General features: G+C 31.8%; 1 protein-coding gene across 1 annotated transcript in view; it reads left to right on the top strand.

Moving 5' to 3' along the window:
- The first annotated feature begins 1,216 nt into the window (after positions 1-1,216).
- The window catches only part of LOC134683184 (uncharacterized), a 31,302-nt gene continuing 9,489 nt past the window's right edge, over positions 1,217-23,029 (top strand). The window contains exons 1-12 of the mRNA XM_063542356.1: positions 1,217-1,287; positions 6,540-6,749; positions 8,734-8,958; positions 11,128-11,328; positions 13,094-13,267; positions 14,232-14,432; positions 16,948-17,082; positions 17,549-17,686; positions 18,767-18,878; positions 19,511-19,578; positions 21,690-21,928; positions 22,716-22,803. Coding sequence (XP_063398426.1) covers positions 1,233-1,287; positions 6,540-6,749; positions 8,734-8,958; positions 11,128-11,328; positions 13,094-13,267; positions 14,232-14,432; positions 16,948-17,082; positions 17,549-17,686; positions 18,767-18,878; positions 19,511-19,578; positions 21,690-21,928; positions 22,716-22,803 — 1,846 coding nt within the window. The 5' untranslated portion in view covers positions 1,217-1,232. The remainder of the gene's footprint in view (positions 1,288-6,539; positions 6,750-8,733; positions 8,959-11,127; positions 11,329-13,093; positions 13,268-14,231; positions 14,433-16,947; positions 17,083-17,548; positions 17,687-18,766; positions 18,879-19,510; positions 19,579-21,689; positions 21,929-22,715; positions 22,804-23,029) is intronic.

The raw sequence follows: 23,029 nt of genomic DNA, 5'->3' as shown, positions 1-23,029 counted from the left end.
ACCAAGAAAGACCAGATGAGCTAAGACACATGTTCTCTATAAAATGTAGACGGATGATAGTCCTTCGTGAATTGCAAATACTACAGTGATTTGATTGGTCAATGAACAAGCAAACAAATTGTTCCTTGTTATGTACTAGAACACAAACACACTTGTATTGGCATGCTAATCTATCCGTTTCTGTAAAAGGTAGTGTAAGAGACCTTTTTAGTATGATTAATGTAAACTACATCATATTATCTAATCAACGCAAGGTACATCTTTCACTTGATACCGACAGAAGAATTAAGAAAGCGCATCATGTGTTTATGATATTTTAAGTGGGTCTCGAAATAAATTGATGAAAACATTGACTTCGTTTTCGATTTTTTTTTAAATTGTGAAGTTGTTTGTTAGTGAAAAAGATGGATAAAGAAAACCTAAAAAGAGAGATACAAATGAGTATTATCAGTACTATTTTTATTATCATAACAATACATCCTGTTATTACTTTAGGTACATTATTTATTGTGAAATAACCTTTTTTTTAGCAAGACACATTTGTAATTGTTGATTTTTAGTTTAAATGTAAATAGATACTCAATCATTTTCAAAATGTCTAGATTTTAATATTTGGAAAATATAGGGTTTATTTTACAATTTCAGATTTCAATCACATAACTCTATAAAAGAGCACATTCCTGTACCATGAATCGTCAATAGCTATAGTTCTATGCCTGATACAGTATTTGCTTTGGGTTTCATTGTCACAGTTATACAAAATTCAGGTGGATCCAGCTATTTCATAAGGAAAGCCCACTGACTTCTTAATAGGGTACAACTAAGTCATGATTCATTGATGCCCTTTTAAATGTTCCCCACAAAACAGGGGACCGGGGCCCCTGGAAAACCCTCTAAAATCCGTCTCTGTAATTTTGAGAATGCATTTAATTTAATAAATTTATATACATACAGACCAAATATAGCATTTTAACCATGCATGAATGTTTCAAATATATTTATCGATTTTATATTTTTTATTTAAATAATTACACGAAGATTGATATAATGTTTTGTTTGTGTATATACGATAACATCAATATTGTAAGCACATTTTGTTTTACATCCTGTTCATTTTTAATTATAAATTTAAAGAAAGAAAACAACGCATACACATTTTTTATCATTTTTATTTGCAGATAACTTAGTTCTAGTTGGACGTGCTGCATAAAATTTGATACAAGTTTTGAACTATGTTATTTACAATACTTTTCCACCTAACTGCTGTGTTGACTGTTACAGCACAAAGTAAGTTGTGTTTTTTGTATATTAGTTGTAAACTAACACTGTAAATTCACTTTTTTTTTAATCATTATTCACTCAACTGTAATTTAAAAGTATCAATGGATAAAAAAGCCTTTGAGAGCATACGCTTGATGTTATGTACATAATATCGTTTTTTTCCTTTTCCTTTTTATGTAAAATAGGATTGGCTCTTAAACAGTATGTCTTGAAACTTTATTGTTTTAACTTCGTAGTGTATACTTAAATTCTTTATATGCTACTTTATTGATTGTAAGTTTTACATCGTTAAACATTTTTTATATACTATATATATATACAGTATACATTATCAGCTAAACAAACATTTTTATCTGCGTCTTTGGCAATCATCTTTCAATGTTAACAAAGATTTTGTAAGCATCTTTGTTGGAAATATTTATATGCTTGTTTGAAATTTCTAGTCAGTTGTATTGTATGACTGTAATACAAATTTTACACAGTTTGAGCTGCCAGATCAAAACTGTTGTCACATTAAACTACATGAAGTATGCCTGTTAATTTGCTTACCTATTTTTTCAATATATCGGAACTATAAACAACTGTCATACACGGAGGTGTTTTTAGCCGGCGTTTTACGTTTCCGGAAATTGGCATCGCTTTTTTTTGGGAAAAAGAGGATGTTTCCGCGAAAAAGTCTACGTTTCAATACTATACTTTCCGGGTAAATAATTACGATTCCGGTTAATAAATTATCATTTTTTTGGGAAATAATTAAGGAATTATACCTGTTGAACGAGGGGCATAATAAAAATGAATTAAATAAAGACTCGGCACCTTTCGTTAATTGAACATTATCTTTTCCTCGGGGTCAGGAGGTGATGCCCAAATGGTTGGTGGAAATCTCGAATTACAATCTATATAATTTTCCACTATATAATCTGCAAACTTCATGCATTTATCGCCAGATGGAGCATCTACTATTATTCTCCAAAGTGTTCTTCAATCTTATTGTTTGGCAAGTAAGCAAGTAATTTGAGAAATTGCTTACGCCTTTCTCTGTATAAGGACATAAAAACATATATCTTTATTGTTGATATAAGATATGAACCTTTTTTGTATAAGAATATAAAATAAATTATTTATCTAAGGGAGCTACCATTTGATTTTTCTGTGTGATTGATGATTAAATTTTAAATAAATAAGCAGAACAGGAGTTTTGAGTTTAAAGAAAAGTCAGGATGAGATACATTGCAAACTTACATACAGACAAGCAAAAACGGGATAGCTTTTATAAATTTTATAAATAAGCATGGGCGTGCTAAAATAGTAATATGGTTTTGAACAGCGTGGTATTAGCGTGGTATAAACGTGGTATAGTCGTAGTGGAAGCGTGTTTGGATCGCGGTAAGAACGTGTAGGTCGTAGAGGGGTCGTTGTTAAATTGCTGTGAGATCGTATTGCAGTCTCCGCAACTAGTTTCGCACTTTCGCTACGTTGTCGCTAAAATGGTACAGCGACCTTTGCGATCTTACCACGATGTTTGATGTTTGAAGGAATTCTGTATATATATATACATATATATATATTTATTATTACAGTCTTTGTTAACGAACCATTTTTATTCTGCTGCATCCAAACAAACACAAAATAATAGATGCATATATATAAATAAAATTGCTCCCCTCCCCGGATTTTACATCATTGGGAAAGGAACAAGTTACAAAAATATAGGAAAATAATCACAGTTTGACACATTCTCTACGTTTTCTGTGTTATCCAAACACAAAACCTATCATACTGTAAACTTGTATCAATTAATGCAAAATTTATTAGACGCAATTTGCTCGCACAATCATTTTCGAAATTCAGTGAACCGTAAAACTTGTGTCAAAATACTCATTTTGGAAGTTATAATGAGCACGTGCCACTAAGTTTCAAGTTGATCTGACTACAACTACAACTTCATCTTTTAATTCACTAAATTCAATGACGGAAGGATACAGGAACAGACGAACGAACGAACGATCGACGAACGTGTTTTTCATAATAAGTACTTTCAAATGAAAATATGCGTGGACTATTGTGTACGGCATGCACCCTTTCTTAAAAGAAATCACGTAATGCATCGACAAGAAAAAAAGATTTCTTATTCAAAGACAATACACTTTGAACACCAACTTTGATCCCAAACAATTCCCGAAACGGCCTTACTCTCTACAAAAAGAGTGTGGCTTTTCCTAAGTTATTAACCTTCATTTGAACTATGTCCGGTAAAGAGATGGCGAGTCTTACCGAAAGAATGTAGGATGGACAGGTATTTATTATTTCAAATTGCAACTTTGAACCCGTACAATTCCCGAACGGGCCTAACTCCTCAAAAAAAGAATTCAGTTGGGCCTTCCCTAGGTTATTACTCTCCATTTCACCTATCATGTCTGGTAAAGAACTCTGTCGTCCGGAGATTGCAAGGCTTACCGAAAACGTGTCAGGTGTTCATGTTATTTTCTAACAGCCACTTTGAACCCAAATTCCGAATGGGCCTAACTCCCTTAAAAAGATTTCGAAAAGGCCTTACTCAAGTTATTACCTTTTATTTGAGCTATTGTCGGTAAAGAACTTTGCCGTATGGAGTCGGTACCTTAAGGAATCTTGAACTTTCCGGCTCACTACTAAAGTCGTCAACAACCCTTGGCAACATATTCATATTCATAATTATGCACCGACTAATCTTCTTTTTCTGAGAGTGTGCGTTTTTAATTAATACTTTTATTGATGGAGGAGCGGTGGAGGTTCATTTTCACATACAGGAAAGCGATGTTTTTGAATGTTTTTCAATATGAAGAAGGGAGTTATTAGGTTGTCTTCTACGTCAAGGAAACACAAGCAAACGACAAAAAAGGGGCAACATGCATTCATTCTTCAACGAAAGAATATCACAAGAAGATACGATTTGTAAGAAAGAGAACAAATTAGTGATAAGATGTTTAGGACTTGAATATCCAACACAAACTGATCATATGCGTTCTCTACATGACTGAATGAATGAAACGATGACCCATATTAACAAAATCATTATTTTTTTATTCTCTTTTCTTAAACAAATTCGTCTTGTATGTATTGAATAAATTTTAGACCATGCACGTTGGAAGTAGGTGTGTTCTCTTGATTAATAATATATTTAGTGAATTAATCCTATAAATTTTACAGTTTTTTTTACAGTTTATAAAGGTATTTTGAGATAATTAAATGATATAAGCTCTGAACATTATTAAAAAAAAATGAAAATGTTGTGTGTGCTGATATAAAAAATAGTTTAAACATTTCATTTGAAGTTATATGAAAAGAAAATTTCATTTTCTGTATCGAAATGTGTAACTAGAGATTATTTTTAAATTCCCACCAGAAGGCCTCTAACTTAGTGAGCATACAATAATTGTAATCGAAAGCCGATGACAAACAATTAATTTACAGGTGAAGCACCATTCACACTGTCACGTTACAAGAGCTACGTTTTACTACGTTTTAAAAGCGTAGCGAAACGGGAATACACGTATTGACCCTATCTACAAAACTGGACCTGCCCTGTATGTTTGAAAAAAAACTCAAATGTTACAACAAACGTAGCGAAAATCGAAACAAAGTAGAAACCTAGTCTAGCGGAACGTAACAAAACGTGCTTACTACGTATCGAAACGTATCAATGCATGGTGGAAACGTGGGCTACACGTACTAATAAGTAGCAAAACGTGATAAGAACATAGTACAAACCTAGTAAACCTTAGCTTTCAAAATAACGGGGGAAAAAAACGTAGTTGAAACGTAGCATTTGAAAATGGAATAAAACGTGACAGTATGACGTGGGCTTTAGTAATCAAGTATCATTACAAAAAAGTATTATCGGAACGGTTGCCAACACTGATATATTTGGGAGCATAATTCTTATATGATCTGCATATGAGAAAATACGTTTATGTGATAGGTCGAGAGGACTACTGGCAGTCTATCTTGACGTTGGTTATTTTCCGATAGACGACGTTGACCGAACGTCTTTTTGTAACCAATGTAAACAAGATGGCGGCGATAATAACACCGACGTTAACAAAATTTATTTTCTCTTTCAACGATTTATACACAAAATCATTCGTTTGAATGATAAAAAGAATTTTTGCAGTTTACTTTTCATCAGATAACAAGTTTCATTGAGGTCATATTTTTGCATTAACCAAATGCAACAAATATATTTATGCACCAGGCCTATTTAAAGTCACTCAGAAACATATTATAAAAGTCCCTAAAAGTTTGGACTTTTATTGGTTTGTGAGTGAATGGGTCGAGTTTATACAACAATACATTCATTTTAAATGGCGTTTAACCCTTATAACATCATCTGTAATACTAAAATAACGAGGTCCAATTTGTCAGCCGTCATCGAAAAACAACGAATCAAAGAATATATAACTTATATAGTACAAAGGTGTAGATTAAAAATCTCACAATTCCGGATCTTTTGTTTTCCACGTAACTAATATTGCCAATAATTAAGAGGTTCCGAGTCCGATACCGATACCAATATATGCTATATACACGGGTCATTATTACAGGGTTGACACTACTGAATTGTCAAATTGTTACCTTTTGTAGTATTTTAACCAGTAAGACTTTCTAAGATAGCAATACGAATACTAAAAATCTGGACTAAAAATAAGGCGTATAGGTACAGTTTTTCAATTTTTAGCGGGCATGACATTAAACAGCGAATCAAAGAATTCAACTTTATTTATAACTTATATTGGACAATGCTGTTGATTGAAAAATACTCCATTCCAGGACCTTTTGTTTTCAAATAATTAAGTTCCAGTTCGTTGGGTTCAAACAGAAAGATTTGAAAGCAGAGACAACTGTGTATCTTATAATCGGCATGACTTTATCAACTTTATTTTTAACTAATATAGGACAATGCTGTTGATAAATTACTCCATTCCAGGACCTTTTGTTTTCAAATAATTAATAATACCAATAATTGATACGTTCCAGTTCGTTGGGTTCAAACAGAAAGATTTGAAAGCAGAGAAAACTGTGTATCTTATAATCGGCATGACTTTATCAGATGACGATACTAATATTAAAATAAGGCTCGCACATAGTTATATACTTTAATTCAGTCACTTACCAGCGATGTCACGGGTGTGTTCTAGTATATTTTAAATATTATGAGAAAAAAACTTGTATAACTAGTCCATGAGATATTTGTAAATCTACCGTCCAATTGATTTCAGAGAACCTTACACCATTTGGTGAGGCTACACTAAGCTCTTCAGCGCATAATACTAAACCAGAAAATGCAATTAACCCACCGATATCAAATACTTGGAGTGAAACGTATTGTACACACACTGATTATGGTCAAATCACAGCATGGTGGATGTTTAATTTTTCTTTTGGATCTGCGTTCATAACAGACGTAAAAATATATTACAGAGGCAGCTGTAAGTATACATCGATGATTGATTTATTCTAATTCATATGTATTAATTATATAAGTAAATGATACTTTATGTTTTTAGTTAACAAGTTAAGTAACGTTCAGTTACTTAAAATTGTATGGTGGAGTTCCAGTTATATCAGTATTAAGAAGGGATAAGAAGTCCTTTTTCTTTTATTTCTTTTAATTTGAATAGGGGCTTAACATTTGCTCTGACTTTTACACATTTTAAAAGCTCAAAAGTATATTATGTCCGCTCCTGGTGGTGGTTAATCCAAGGTCTCGCTTTAGATGGAATAAATGCAAATTTTTAATATCTCACTGTGTTTCATTTTCGCTTTAACTTTTAAGAATTAACTTAATTGTTATAAAATATATATTTCTGTATGAGCGTTGCTAGCATTAGGTACCAACGTTATAACGTCGATAAGTCTAACAGCATTCTACCAAACATCCACAGAGAACTATAGTAGACTAAACAGCATGAACATTACAAAAACCCTGATTTTCAACTGGTTTTTTTTCTCAGAAAGGTGATCATATTTTGTAGTAATCGTTGTGTTGCTAACGGAAAATATAATTTGATGTATAATCCAGGATAAGAGGATGACAAAATTACATTACAATCTTTTTAAACATAGATGTGGTCTTATGCAACACTTAATATATTCCAAAACCGGCAACCAACATATACAATCGTTCCCGATGATAATGATTACGCACTAGGAACTCAATGGTCAAAAGCTTGCTCGTTCAGTAGCAACAATCCATATCACAGAACTGATTATTTCTAACGCAAGCCCTGGATGTCTTTACAAATGGGAATTTTATATTTCATAGACAGTCGTTCCTGGAATGTTGCTTCAATGAAAATATACTATAGGAATATCAAACACTAAGTCGAATAATAAACGAAAACGCCATTACAATAAACAATTAATACAAAAAAACGAAACACAAACCGCTACACAAAAAACTTAAGACAGAACAAAACATACCCCCCCCCCCCCCTTTTTACAAAAAAAAAAGAAACCCGGCATGAACTCTTAAATTCACAATTGAAAAGCTAAAATCATTTTCTTTGTTGTTAAACTCTGTTTCAAAACAGACCATTATGGCTAATATCTAGCTGTAAGTCATTACACAGGGCAGAATTAACTGCATCTTTGATATCCTTTATTTTAAGTTTGACATAAAAGAAACGTTCAATTAAGTCAAAACACATTTTTAGTCAGTGAGAGGACAATCTCCTTTTATTTCATTATCCATAGAGATCTTGTATACATTAAAGTGTATTCATATAATAAAAAATATAAAAGTCTTTAAGGTGTGAAGCACCATTTGTGCCAATAGTAATTCTGATTTTGATAAAGAAAAGATCCTCACACGTAACCAACACGATGTAAATAAGAAATTGAGGAACAATTTCATGTTACAAGTTTCCAAGAATATTTTGAATAAGAGGATTATTTTACGATGTATGATTATTCGATCCCGAAACACTGTATATTGCATGGCAGATGCATACTTTATTTTCTATCTTAAGCGTCTTAAAACATTTGTAGTGACGTCATTCGATTGATGTAACCGGTATACTACTGCCTCTATTTACGAATGATCCAGACATACCGGATACATTATTTTGACTCAGAGCCGATTAGTTTTTAAAAAAATGCATTGATCCTAACTTATCGGAAATCCTGCAAATTGAATTTAAAGTCTTGACTTTTACATTGCCGTACATAGTTTACAACTAATTTCTAAACAGAGACATGATATACGTTAACACGTACCGTTTTAGGGTTATAATCAAGCTGTAGTAAGTGTCTGTCAGTCGTAGGTTATGCAACTAAGAATGTTTGATACGACATCTGTATTAATATTATGATATTTGTTTTCCAATTTCAAATTATATTTTTCTTATATATAATATACTAGTATTCATTTAAGCAATTATTACATGTGTATTTCGATGAATAATGTTGCAGCTCGACATCGGATGGATGGATTTAAATTGTATATATCTAATGCTTCAACTATTCCGCCTTCGGAATATGATCTCTGCTATAAAGATCCTCAAGGCACTCCTTATCCAGAGATCACTCAGACTATTCCCTGCTATCAACTTGGACAATATGTTATTTATTATGATGATGTGGTCGGATACGGTGATCGTGCAAGCTTCATTGAATTATGTTATGTCGCAATAAATGGTACGTTTAATGTTTCTATACAGTTTTAATGCGCCAAACGCGTATTTTGAAAAAATAATGTCTTTTCAATGATGATCAAGCCAAAATTGGAGAAATTTTCTCTTAACACTATTATAGGAGTCAGTTATATGTCAAACATAGAAACTGATTCAAATCGAGGCAAACATAGAACACTGAGCTGATGATACCGCGGAGATTGATAGTCTTACAGCAGAGCTATTGACCCAGTGCTGTAAAAATGAAAACAACAAGTTATAAATTGCATGTATCTGAATCAATTCATCAGGAACGCTCAATAACGAATATTTGAAAGCCAATAATGTATAATCACATAATCAGTTGAAGAGCTATATGACTTAGGCCGTGTTCACACAAATCGCTGTGTACAGTAAACATGTTTACATTTGGTTTAATGTAATGCACACTAGTTTCACATTAGATTTGTTCACATCTACACACCTTGTTTAGCTACCTGTACATACGTTTAGTTCACACTTGTAAACTATATGTCATTTAAATGTTCATTACGTAGAACAGAATTCAAATTTTCGAACAACTTTTCTAGCAGTTAGGGAACGACCATTTGACTTTAAAAAAGGGAGGAAGTGATTTTACCACAATTTGATTTAAAAAAATCGGTTCATACAGATGATTAGAATGAACAAATATTCTGAATCCAAAGTTTGCCCATACATTATAGTGTCAAATATTGAATTGGTACCATTGAAAAAATAAATAATAAACTTTCGCACGAGACAAAATTCTGACTCAGATGTCTGGATTACGCATTAAAAACGTAGGCTGCATCATCTTGCTTACAGACCAGACGAAGAAATAGAATTGCGATGTCAAGGATCACTACATTTCTATCTTTTCTGTTTGTTTCAAATGATATTTTTTCTCCAAGGTGTATTTAGCAAAAGGATGGGGTTATGGTTTTTTCTAACTGTGTTTTAACAGACAAAAGGCCTACATCGACTATCGACTGCATGTAGACAAAACATGATTTACACTACATGTAAACATTGAGTTTTATCAATGAGAACGTAATGTTGTTTAGTTTATGTGTGAGTTACAATAACACAACACCGAGTTTAGGTCAATGTGAACACGGCCTTATTCTAAACTCATTATAAACTTTTTATTGAATTATTGTATCCGAAGATTTATGTAAATAACTATAGCCAGACTATTTGCTGGGTATTAAAATGAAGATTCAAGTCGGTATAAAGTTTAACAATTTAATAAACGATCCAACAAGAATATACACGATGTTACAATATTGAGTCCGGTGTTTACGGTTTAAGAACCTATCCAAAACTGAATATCAATCATTTTTAAGAAGGATATAAAACAGAATAAGTTAGAAATACATGTAACAACGGATTAGGCAATTATTATCCATTGTTCAGATAATCTGCTAAAAAGTGTCTTTGACACTAAATACGAAGTCCATTATCGGATTAGTAGAAACATACATTTTAAACCAAAGATAATTGTGTGGGAATATTTGAGCTAAAAATGACAATTGAAAGATATAGTAATTAAAGTCAGAAAGATGATAGTCCAAATAATTAGCATGCTTTTCGTCCGGTTTTAATATCGGATAAGTAGAAACATACATTTCAAACCAAAGATAATTGTGTGGGAATATTGGAACTAAAAATGACAATTGAAAGATATAGTAATTAAAGACAGAAAGATGATAGTCCAAATAATTAGCATGCTTTTCGTCCGGTCATACAATCATAAAATTGTCAAAAAGGGACGAAAGATACCAGAGGGACAGACAGACACATAAATCGAAATTCGAAAACAAACTGACAACGCCATGGCTAAAAAATAAAACAAACAAACAATGGTACACATGACAAAACAAATAAAACAAAAGAATAAGCATAACGAACCACACCAAAAACATGAGGTGATCTCAGGGGCTCCGAAAGGGTAAGCAGATCCTGCTCATGTGGCACACGTCGTGCTGGGCATGTTATAACAAATCCCGTAAAATATTCTAATTCGGTAGGTCACATTCATGAAAGGGACGGGGATTGTAGTTACGACGTGAGGAACATATCCGATATCAGGTACGATATCATCTGTCAAATGTACTTATATCAGACACGTAACTTTCCATCTTCTCTTAATCTTTTCATTCAAACATTTAAGGATGTGAAAAAACATTTTGGGGAAGCAACTGTACTAAGTCCTGTACAGAACGATGTATAGACCGACATTGCTATCCTGGAAATGGTTCATGTGTTTTGGGGTGTAACACTAAACATTGTTTAAATGATCGTTGTGATAGCAGCACTGCTGTGTGCACCAACGGTTGTCAGAGAAGAAGAACTGGAACTTATTGCAACAAGTGTAAGTAATTTGACATTTTGCTATCGATTAAGAATTCGACATTACAAGACCAACTTGCATTGCAGGTACCGTATAAAACAAATATACGTTTCGAAGATACATTTAATTGAGCTGTATCATAGAACAGATGAGTAGTCCCTTACTACTCCCGATCAGTTGTGCTTTTTTTTAGCGAATATATCTATTCAAACAGATGCCCTATGATTGCAAATGAGACAACTCCCCACAAGAGATCAATGACACAGATATTAGCAACTTAATGTTCCTGTACGGTCATCAACAATGAGCAGAGTCCATATCGCAGAGTCAGCTATAAAAGGCCCGAAATAATAAATGTAAAACAATTTGTATAGGGCCGAACAGTCATCTGTCAAGGTCGTTAAAAACATCTTCCATCATCATTATGTAAAACAATCTGAAACTAGAACAGCCTAATTTAGGAACAAAATAATGAACGAAAAACAAATATGTCACAAATAAACAAACGATAACCACGAACTACAGGCACATAACTTGGGACAGGCACACACATAGGAATGTGGCGACTGTTGTTGTTCGAGTATATTCATTTGGTTTTATCGAGTGTGACCGAATATTTTGACGTCTGAATATAACACATCTATAAGGTTCCATGTTAACAGACATACATGTACTTCCTTTCAATTATTACACAAAACCGAAGCTTTATGTAAAAATATAAGGTACGTATTAAAAGAATTAAAATAAAAACTTTTTATTGATCATTATTTGTTTTAATTATAAAAGATGAACTAACCTTAATAAGTTTTCATTCTAAATTATAGATTAACGCTCTTTTGAAACACATGCAAATGGAAAATTCAATGAAAATGCATTAATCATATAATCTATATATGAAGCTTTTGTTTGTGGGTTTACAAATTAAAGTACTTGTTATTTGGTTATTTTTTAAATTGATTATGTCTTGTTTAGATAGATATATAGACGGAATTGATACTTTCGTGTGACAGTTCGTTATTCTGCCGCTCATTTTTACTATCATAAATTATTCATTTTAGTAATTCGTTGTTAATCTGGGGTTAACATGTCGAAGCGTACTTTTATATTATCTATTTGATATGTATTTTTCTGTCCTGAGTGTTGTCTTGTATTTATTTGTACTGTATTTCCGTCATTTAATGTTGTCATTTTAGCGGTATATTTGTTATTTCCATTAACCGCTAGATTCGTGTGTTTTATTTTGGACTTGGACAGTTTTTCTGTTGTTTTGTTGTTTTCCTCTAATAGCTGATGTGTTTCCTTTGGTTACAGTGTGTAACCTTAATCTGTTTTCTCTCGATTGATTAGTTGCTTTTCAACAGCAGTATACTACTGTTGCCTTTATTTATCGACTAAAATTATGTGTAGATGTATCCTATATCCTTTATTATACCGAGGCACTTTGTTATTTTATCAAGGCGTATGGAAAGTTTGAAACTGCCAGATATACCAATCTCGTGGTGATAAGAAACGGGTGTGATAGCGACATGTCGTCATAGAATCGTTTTTAGTATATGTCGTGGTGAGAAAAATCAGTACCACCTTAGTTTAACATTTTCTTGAGGGTTGCCTCCATATCTTTGGGTTTGATGAATTAATGTGTGAACAGAAAAAGTAAACAAAATTAACTAGAATTAATAGCGGTTTTTCATAGCAAACAGTAAAGAAAAACGGATCTGGTACACCTATCGCTTGGTAATTTCTTCAAGTCAGATTAATACTATTTATTATGATTTCTCTTTGATAGACAACATTGCAACTGACACTTTAGTCTCACAGGTTCATTTTGATACCAAAACGGCTAATCTAGCAAATGATGGAGATAAAACAACGTGTTTCAAGAGTAAAGGAACTAACGTACGGATTCAGGTTGACATGACGGAAATACGAATAGTGACAGAAATTTATCTTACCGGCAAAGGTATGTCAATTTACTGGCTTTCAAATTGATGTACAAATCGATAAGCAATCAACTTCCACTTAAAAATTATGAATTGCTACAATAATTAATCTATAAGTTGCCTATATATATTTTTACGAAAAACAAATAATGAAAAGTGAAAGAACTTAATATATATCGATATATTACAGTGCTTATGAATACATGAAACTTGGTTTTTAAGTTTGACTGGTGTTTATGAGCAAAGGTAAAAATGTTTGATCTAACTTTGAATTAGTCAAACAATATTAACAAATTGTGTCTTTTTGGGTTACATACGAAATTGAGTCACTATAACACAACTTTTAAAGCAACTATGGAATTTTCAACTTACTATAATACCCGCAAATTTTTGAAACTTTGCCGTTCCATTTCAATAAATTGACAGTTGTTTTCAATCTGTTCCGTTTGTTGATAAAAGTTGATTTGGTCAGTTGTATGGACTTCCAATTTTAAAAAGTTTTCATGAATTTTGTCATAAGATGCAATTTTATATACACTGTCTTTATCTATGCATTGTTTTTTACGTTGTTATGCACAATCTTATTGAATATAAAACGTTTGTTTTTCATGATTTATGTGTTGGCAAGTTGTAAAGCCTTTATTTTTGCTGTTACTCTATAAATTTTTTATATTGTTAAATGAAGTATGATTTTATTTTAACAAGTTTGACTATGCATTTATATCCAAAGAAATGTATGGTAGAATATATGCTAATCAGGTTATCTTATAAACATTTTAAAATGTAAAAATTGTTTGCTTTTATTCCTGTGAGTGAGCTGTCTGTAAAACAAATGGATTTTAAATCGCTTATTCTGAAAACACGTGACATTTAATAAAAAAAATAGACAGATAGCTAAAAAGAAATGTTATGTTGTTAAGTCATTTAATATCAACATTGATCGTTTTTGTAATTGTTTTTTTTTATAATTTTGTCATGTTTTAGTGAACACAACAACACAGGGCCGTGTACATACAATTTACGCTTCAAATTCCAGTGGTGATCCGAAAGAGGGAACTGTTTTATATCATGGGGAATGGTTACCACAAAGTATCAGCACCAATGCTACTGTCAGATACTTGACATTTGTACCAGATAATAAGAGTTCAGTGATAGAACTTGATATTTGTGAAATTGGGATCGTTGGTGAGTATTTGAATCGAAACTTGAAATATAAATCTAATCTGTTAATGGACATCCAATTTTAAGCTAGGATTACTATGTATTGACGTTACTGTGGATAAGTACTTAAAAACTATTTTGTAGTATGCTGTAATGAAATAAAATAAATGACAAGTAATTTTGAATCAAAATACAAGATGTTGTTTTTTGGCCATTTTTAAATAAATTTAATTTACAACAAGAATTTTTTTTGAAAAATCTTTCAATTTTTTACTCAAATATAAATAAAGTACCGTATAATATTGTTTTAAAGTAAGTGTGCATGTATTATCGAATATTTGATCAAATTAATGATTGTTGAATACTTTTAAAAATAGTGACAGATTTTAGCAAATGTTTACTAGATTCAAAATTTAAAACAAAACAATTATTTTAGAAGTGCACGTCTTGTATTTTTATTTTGTCTATCAGATAGAAAATAATTCGTTTACTTCAATTCTGTCTTTCCATGCCACATTTTGGAGAAAAAAAATCCTAAACATCGCCCCTTCTTTGTTCGACCTCTTTCATTTTACAATAATTATTTATGTATTCCTTGGTCTGTGAAATGCCAAAATCTGAAAATTCATGACGGCGCTCATTTTTTTCTGAACATTTTGTAACTGAGAAATGGCGTATACAAAGTTAGCGTATACGAATTAGACTGTTTGCCGGATTTGTAATCACATAAGCAACACGACGGGTGCCGCATGTGGAACAGGATCTGCTTACCCTTCCGGAGCACCTGAGATCACCCCTAGTTTTTGGTGGGGTTCGTGTTGTTTATTCTTTAGTTTTCTATGTTGTGTCATGTGTACTATTGTTTTTCTGTTTGTCTTTTTCATTTTTAGCCATGGCGTTGTCAGTTTGTTTTAGATTTACGAGTTTGACTGTCCCTTTGGTATCTTTCGTCCCTCTTTAAGCGTAAATATGTTTTCGATGAAATTTTAAATCATGCAACGAATAGAAAAAAAACCATGAATCCTAGGATGATCTATTCCATCACAATGGACATAGATGGATGATTTCAAATATAAGCTATAACAACATGAACAACATGATAATTTCAAATTTTCAATTGTCAATATCCCATTTCTAAGCAGTAACATACCCTCTGCTCCATCGTATGACGTTTACGTATCTATAACTATATACATTAAATTACTTTTGTTCATATCCACACGGAATTCTATAACATTGGTTTCCTACTTCCACCTGAACTGATTTTACAGAGTTATAAGAAATGACAAGTGAAATCGACACTAAAAAAGTTGAATGATCACCAGCACCAAATCGCCGAATTATACGATGTGTCGGTGTCTTAACTCACTAACTTCATGCGATCTTAATGTATTAGTAACAGTATCTAATATGTAATTCGCCAATTGAATCCTTTTTCCGATTGAAACATTTTGACTGAATTCGTATGGCAGGTGCTAAATTCATAGCAGGAAATAAACCCTGTCGAAGCTTTTTGAGCTACTCATTTTGTAACTCGTGCGATTCCCCTGTTTTGCTTGTTATTTCCCATTTTATTTGAATAACGATATATGATCATCAGTAAATTCAAAATCAAAGTTGGTTGAAATAGTCACACGATTGATTTTTTTCAATTTGAATGGGATTACACTTTTTAACTAACCTTTGAGTTCGGTGGTTTTGAAAATGCATTTGTATTGGATATGGACTGAAACATGCCACCTAATTTTTAATAGCTAAATTTCAATAACGCTGTAAAACATTCATAAAACAAAAGTGAAAAAGGAATTACGGCACTGAAAAAAAAAATTGGAATGAAAAAATAATAGATTTTGGTTTGTCATATTTTCTATGTTTATACTTACATGTATGTGCAAACTTATTTCATCGTAGCTATGGTGATTACGTTTCTTTTCATCTAGTTGTATAGGATAATGTAATGGGTACAGTTTTTTAATAGTAAAATCTCACTCTAGGAAAATTTAAGGTTTTCATTATATTTTTACTAAAATTTCTTTTGAAATTTAAATACACTGTATCTTTTTGAATTGTATACATTCCTTTTGATACAGCTAGCTCTAGATTGTTACTAGTACTATAACTTCAATATTGCATGAGCTTCTGAGGAAAGATACCCACCAACATTCATGCAATAAATGCGCATAACTCTATATCAAAGCCAAGAAAAACTGTTGAAAAGAACTTTTTGTCAATTAATAAAGTTATCCATTTAATGCACTATTCATATATCAATCCAGGGTTGCATTCAGTACACATAATGTTGCTGGGTACAATTTAAGCAGTCTTCTAGTACTTTCCCAATTCATATTTATTTTATAGTAAGTGATTATTCCTTTCTGGTATTTGTCATTTTTCAAAAGAAACCAAGCCATGTCACTCGTGCAAAATAATTTAAAAGCTGCTTATATATCATGGATCAAGCTTCGACAACTTCTTGTCAAAATTATCAATGAAATTATGTAATATAAATTCATGTTTTATATATGTTTTGTGTTTCAAGGATGTCCTTCTACACAGTATGGTCCACTTTGTACAATAAAATGTCCATTAAACTGTCATGGACCGTGTGATCTTGACACAGGAAACTGCATATCAGGTTGTTCAAATGGTTGGATTGGTGAAAAATGTGGCCAGGGTAAAGAAATTTAACATCTTTCAATCTATTCTGACTTATTTTACATACTGAGTTTACATCGAAGAGATAATATGAGTACTTAAAGTTATACCAACGAATAAAACAGGAAGGAAGACAATCTATCGTATTACAGTTTCATTTTTTAGCACAACAGTTCGAAAAACAACAAATATATGCATCAGTTCCTTAACCGTCGTTTCATAGCTATACAAAAGTTTGTAACAAATTAATACGTTTTTTTTAGAAGTACCTTACACTTCAAGGATTTCACATTTAATCAGTAATAATTATAATCAACTGAAATTTTATTCATTAATTCACGTAATTAAAGATTGCAGGATTGGTAACCATTAATATTTATATACATCAGAAAAGTAAAAATAATATGTTTACTAGTATATTGTTTTGACTGAGAGGCACTAGTTTTCATGCCAATTTTTAAAAAGATAATACGTTGATTTTACAGCATGTAGTTCTGGTTTTTATGGACAAGAATGTCTTCTTAATTGTTCAATAAATTGCTTAACACCACCATGTGATCATACAACGGGAGGCTGCAATGGTGGATGTTCTAGTAGATGGGAGGGATTCAATTGTACACAAGGTTAGAGTTTATATGTATACTTTGGATAAGTATAAGAACGACAAATGAAGACATTTAGATCAATATGTAACACAACAAGAAACAAATATATATGTTAATGCAGTTATGTTCAATGCCGTAATTTCTTCTGTATTAACCACGCTCATTTTGAAAGTAAGCAGATATAGTTTGATAGTAAAAAAGACAATTCTTCATTAGAGAACAAATGACGCAGATTTAAGCAATAATAGATCCACATACGGCCTTCAACAAAAAGCAAAACCTTTGCCGCATAACCAGCTATAGAAAGCCCTGACACGTATAATATAATCTAAACGGGAAATCTAACGACCGTAATTATGCACAAAACAACAAACAAAAGCAAAAATGATATGCAGCTACAAACGACATCAATAGAATTTTGAAAAGTTTTTTTTTTTAGTAGTATGTTCATTTCAATGTCTTTAAAGGGAAGGTACTTTGATAAACCTTTTTTAGATACACTGAGTTTTATTTCAAGTGTTCAATTTTAATAATGAATGTGTTTACTATCGTTAAAGAATCAACATGATTTGATATTTTGAAAAATGTCTTATTATCATGTTTAGAACATGCACCTTCTACATAAGCAACACGATGGGTACCACATGCGGAATAGGATCTGCTTACCTTTTCCGAGCACCTGAGATCACCCCTAGTTTTTGATGGGGTTCAAGTTACTTAGTCTGTAGTTTTCTATGTTGTTTCTGTTGTACTATTATTTGTCTGTTTGTCTTTTCTTTACTTAGTCATGGCGTTGTCAGTTTGTTTTCAATCTTACAGTTTGATTGTCCCTCTGGTATCTTTCACCCCTTTTTTTTTTACCTTTGTGGTTTTTGTTTGTAATGCCTTATGAGCAGATATATGAAATCAACCTAATTTACAATGTGCGTGTCGCTTATGCAGCAATATATAATGATCTTATGATACATGCTATGCGTTCTTTTCCGTTCTTACGGCCTATATTTGTAGTATCAGGTGATTTGTGTTAAAGATAAGAATATCCAAATGATCATTGATGATGATTATCGCAAATTATACTTGTGTCAATATGAAATTTAGTTTCAGCGAGATCAGAACTCCAGGAAGAGCTTAACGGGGCAGCGATAGGTGGAGGTATTGGTGCCGTTATTGCAGTCATTTTAATTATGATAGCAGGATGTTTTATATACAAGTAAGTTCGTGATTCAAGGAAAGTACTTTTTTATCTTGAAAAATGTTGCTACTTTGTATTCTTAATTTTGTTAAGATAAAGGAAAATTATAATTGTAAAATGGGGTTTTGAATATTGTTTGCTCTATGATATCAATGCTTTATTACAAAAATATCAATAAGATTCATTAGTCTTTCTTGTACTGGTTTGTTGTTTACAATTGTATGAATGGTTATATCTTTCATACTCTTTTTTTTATATCAATCATGTGAAACACGTCGTTTTTTACATGTCTATTTATAAGAAAGAAAATTACCACATCAGAATATTCACAAGTGCTAAGGAGGGCATACATGCACTTGTTGTTTTGAGCCAGCCAATATATGATTTGCTAATGACAGCCCTAAAGAGAACATGCATTCCGCTTATTATAATTGCTTAATATTAACCGGAGTTATACTGACATGAACAACAATTATATTAAAATTTGAAATATTTGTAAATAATTGTCATTAGTTATTTTAGTTTATAGTACATTGATTGAACCAAGTTGAATGCCTGGGAATATTTTGAAGAACCAACATACCAGACCTTGTATGAAAGAACGAGTGTAATTGTTTAAAATATTGAAATGTGCAAGTTTTTATTTGCAGACGAAACTTAAAGTCACCAACTGATAAATATTCAGGCAATACAAAATCAATTCAAAAGACTGCCTCTCGTAAGTTTATATAACGAATTCAAATATTTATTACTTGTCAATTTTCGTTTTACCAAATTACGAGAGAAGTTAATGATATCAAATGCGTATTCAGCCTCGGTAGTCGAAAACAAACTGACAACGTCATGGGAAAAGGCAGTCGTTAAAAAGAGATAAAAGATGCTTATGGGAAATTAGAATCACAAAATAACAAATCGTGTACAAAAATGACTAAAAGACATACCACATTTCAAAAACACAACATTAAGAATATAAACTGAGCCACTAGGTATCCACCGTTCCACCAATAGATGCGAAGTTCACATCAGCTGTACTGTAGCTGTTTGACGATACCTTAAATTCTATAATTTCAACCAATTTTGAAAGTTAACCAATGTTGAATAACTAGTGTCATACACTTAATGTAACTTTTTTGTGCAAATACATACATTAAATGCCTGTAATAGTGTGGTTGCTAAGCAAAATTAACTATATTCTGTAGTTGCTATGCATAATACATTTATTTTCTTTGTTGAAGGAATCAAAAAACCCAAAACAGATTATCATTATAATATAGTTTAACATAATAAACCATTAAAAATCTTTAAAAAAGAGATTTTTTTACGAAAAACAGACAATGCAAGTTTGATTTTAAAAATTGGTTGCTAGGCAACCAATAGTCACGGGAACAAATAAAAGTTGGTATTTTTTTAAGTACCTACCCAAGGGCTATTGATGGTATAAATATTAACAGGTTCTGAGAGGGGGCCAAAATGACTCTTATCATACATCGTCCTTTATTTTTAATTTTGAACTAAAACTTGCCAATAAAAGTGATTAATTTGTGTTACAAAATCTCGACTATTATTTCTGAAATATAACTGAAATATTTAAAATAGCTCTACATTGAGCCATTAATGATATGGTAAACTAACAATGATCTTCTTTAATTCTCTTATTTTTGTATAAACTTTTTTTTCATAAAAATATTATTCCAATTCGGTTAAGTCGCGGAAATGAGATATTATGTGGACTATTTTAGGCGTCGGCCTTGTTGTCAATATTTTGCGAGAAACGACGTAGAAATTAAAATCTTAGATCACCTGGTCCCTAAGGGACCCATTTGAGCGTATGCCATCACTTCAAGTCCGTCGTCGTCGTAAACTGCTTCAAGAAACTTCTCCTTTTAAACTGCTAAATTAAATACCTTCAAACTTTAACTGCAAGCTTCTCAGGGTGACTAGTTTTGATTCGTCAACAAAAATGGCCGTCATGGCTGGAAATAGAACATGGGGTCAAATCCAGGCCTTATATATCAAAAACTAAAGCATATAAATAATCTGACGGAGTTGGTTGATGCCACTTAATATTCTCATTAGTTCAAGGTCTACCTGCTCTGACATTGTCAGCCAAATCAGGTATCTGAATTTTATGTAATTTCCTCTGAATTGATGATTTTAAGAAAATTTTGAATTCTCTGTAATTATCTTGAATACTATAAATTGATAAGATAAACTATAAACAGTGAAAATATTCAGCAAATTAAGATCTACAAATACATTTTCATATGACTTAAATTGTCAATTGACACCTAAGGAACTATAAAAAAAATCTCACTTATATCTATTTGGTCAGTCTTATGTAGACGAAACGCGCGTCTGGCGTACTAAATTATAATCCCGTAACCTTTGATAACTATTGATACTGCTTAAACAATTGCAGCCAAACTTGAGATGAATGAGTTGAAGAGTATCAAGTATACATTTTGTTTTTTTATTTCCTTTCAAGAATCATAGACACTATGTCGTAAATAGAATTTGGGGATACAATGGATATATTTGCTTTTGAAGAAAGCATGACAGATACTAAAAACATTTAAACTGATTTTAAGCCACTAATTAATTAATTTATAATTGAAAAAAAAAAGCATCATTGATGAAAGAGTTAAGTAGAAAATTACAAGTGATATACTCAGTCTCCTGAGAGCTTCGTGTTGCTTTTAATGAACGAAAATTAAAACAAAAAAATAATTGTTAAATGATGAAAAAGTGTACTGTTCACTTGCATGGGGATTCAACAACTCATGCATTGGCTTAGGTGAAGTACAGTCATGCAAGCTCGTTTTTTTATAGAATGGAACAGAGGAACCAATAATGGAAACAAATATGAAAATTCAGCAATAACATTAGATCCAGATGAATTGATCGTTTACCTTAAAGACACAAAAGAAACTGAGGTACCATTTGAAAGCGATGAAACTGTGTACAATAATGTACCAAGTGAACAGTTTGCCTACAAGATAAAAATTGAAAATTTAAAGGACGCTATTAATGAAAAACTGAAAGATGAAGGTTTCAAGAAAGAATACGAGGTTAGCCATTTTGTTTAAGTTTTAGATATAATAACTTCACAAAAATGAGCGTCACTCACAACCCATATGAAGTTTACCGACCCAATTAATATCGTTTTAGGTCACTAGCTAACTTTTAACCCGTATGTAGTTTTCTGATTGACTATCTATATAATAGTATCTGTTAGTTTTAGTGACAACAATTGAACTTTATAGGTGATCTTTTATGCGAATAAGCATCATATATGTCGTAGATCCTTTACATTTCAGTAAATTAACGCATTTACTTAATTATTAATCTAAAATAATAAAGTTGAGGTATACGTATCACTCATGTGATGTATGTATTGAATTCGTGACTTTCGTTAACTTAGTTTAGAGAACTATAATTGAGAAGATGGCAATGACAGACCGTAATAACTCATATCTTGACTTCGTATTGTGAACCTCCATGTATCAGAGATATTTGGAGGACCATGTTAATAATTTTGGAAAATTTGAGGTAGCACATATTGAATAGAAAAGGCTGATATATGAGTACAGTTGTACATGTTGTAATGAAAACGATATTTTAAATAAAAAATGTATCTGTTACATTAAATTCAATGCACACCGGACTCAAATTTTAAAATGTGTAGGGCTAAACCACACAACCAATTAATGCCTTTTTGGTCCTAAAATACTCTTAAAACGTTATAGTGGAGTGAATTATACTTTATCGTTAAGAGGCTTTATTTCATGTGTACGGGGGTGGTTTCTATTCAGTTTCAAGTTTTTATGTTTCTAACGTGTATTTTTTATTTTTTAGATATTACCAAAAGGTCTTGTCCGAGGACATTTTGAGGGTTCAAAAGAAGAAAACAAAGTTAAAAATCGTTTCCTCACAACATGGCCTTGTATGTTAAAATAATTTAAAATAATGGTGCTGAAAAACGTAACTGCGATAATTTGACAATATTAAACTCATATTTTGAATCGTAAAACATTTGTCTCGCCAAAATAAAAAATCATTAAAGTCGGTTAAATATTACTTTTCATACTGTACTCTGTCTATTTTAGCAGTCAAAATGCGTTGTCTGTATATTTCTATGTTTCATACAGTCACTGACCTGGTATCACGTT

This window comes from Mytilus trossulus, chromosome 1 (genome assembly GCF_036588685.1).
Source record: "Mytilus trossulus isolate FHL-02 chromosome 1, PNRI_Mtr1.1.1.hap1, whole genome shotgun sequence".
Lineage (NCBI taxonomy): Eukaryota > Metazoa > Mollusca > Bivalvia > Mytilida > Mytilidae > Mytilus > Mytilus trossulus.
The sequence above is the reverse complement of the archived record's forward strand: the minus strand, read 5'-3'. Positions and strand labels throughout refer to the sequence as shown.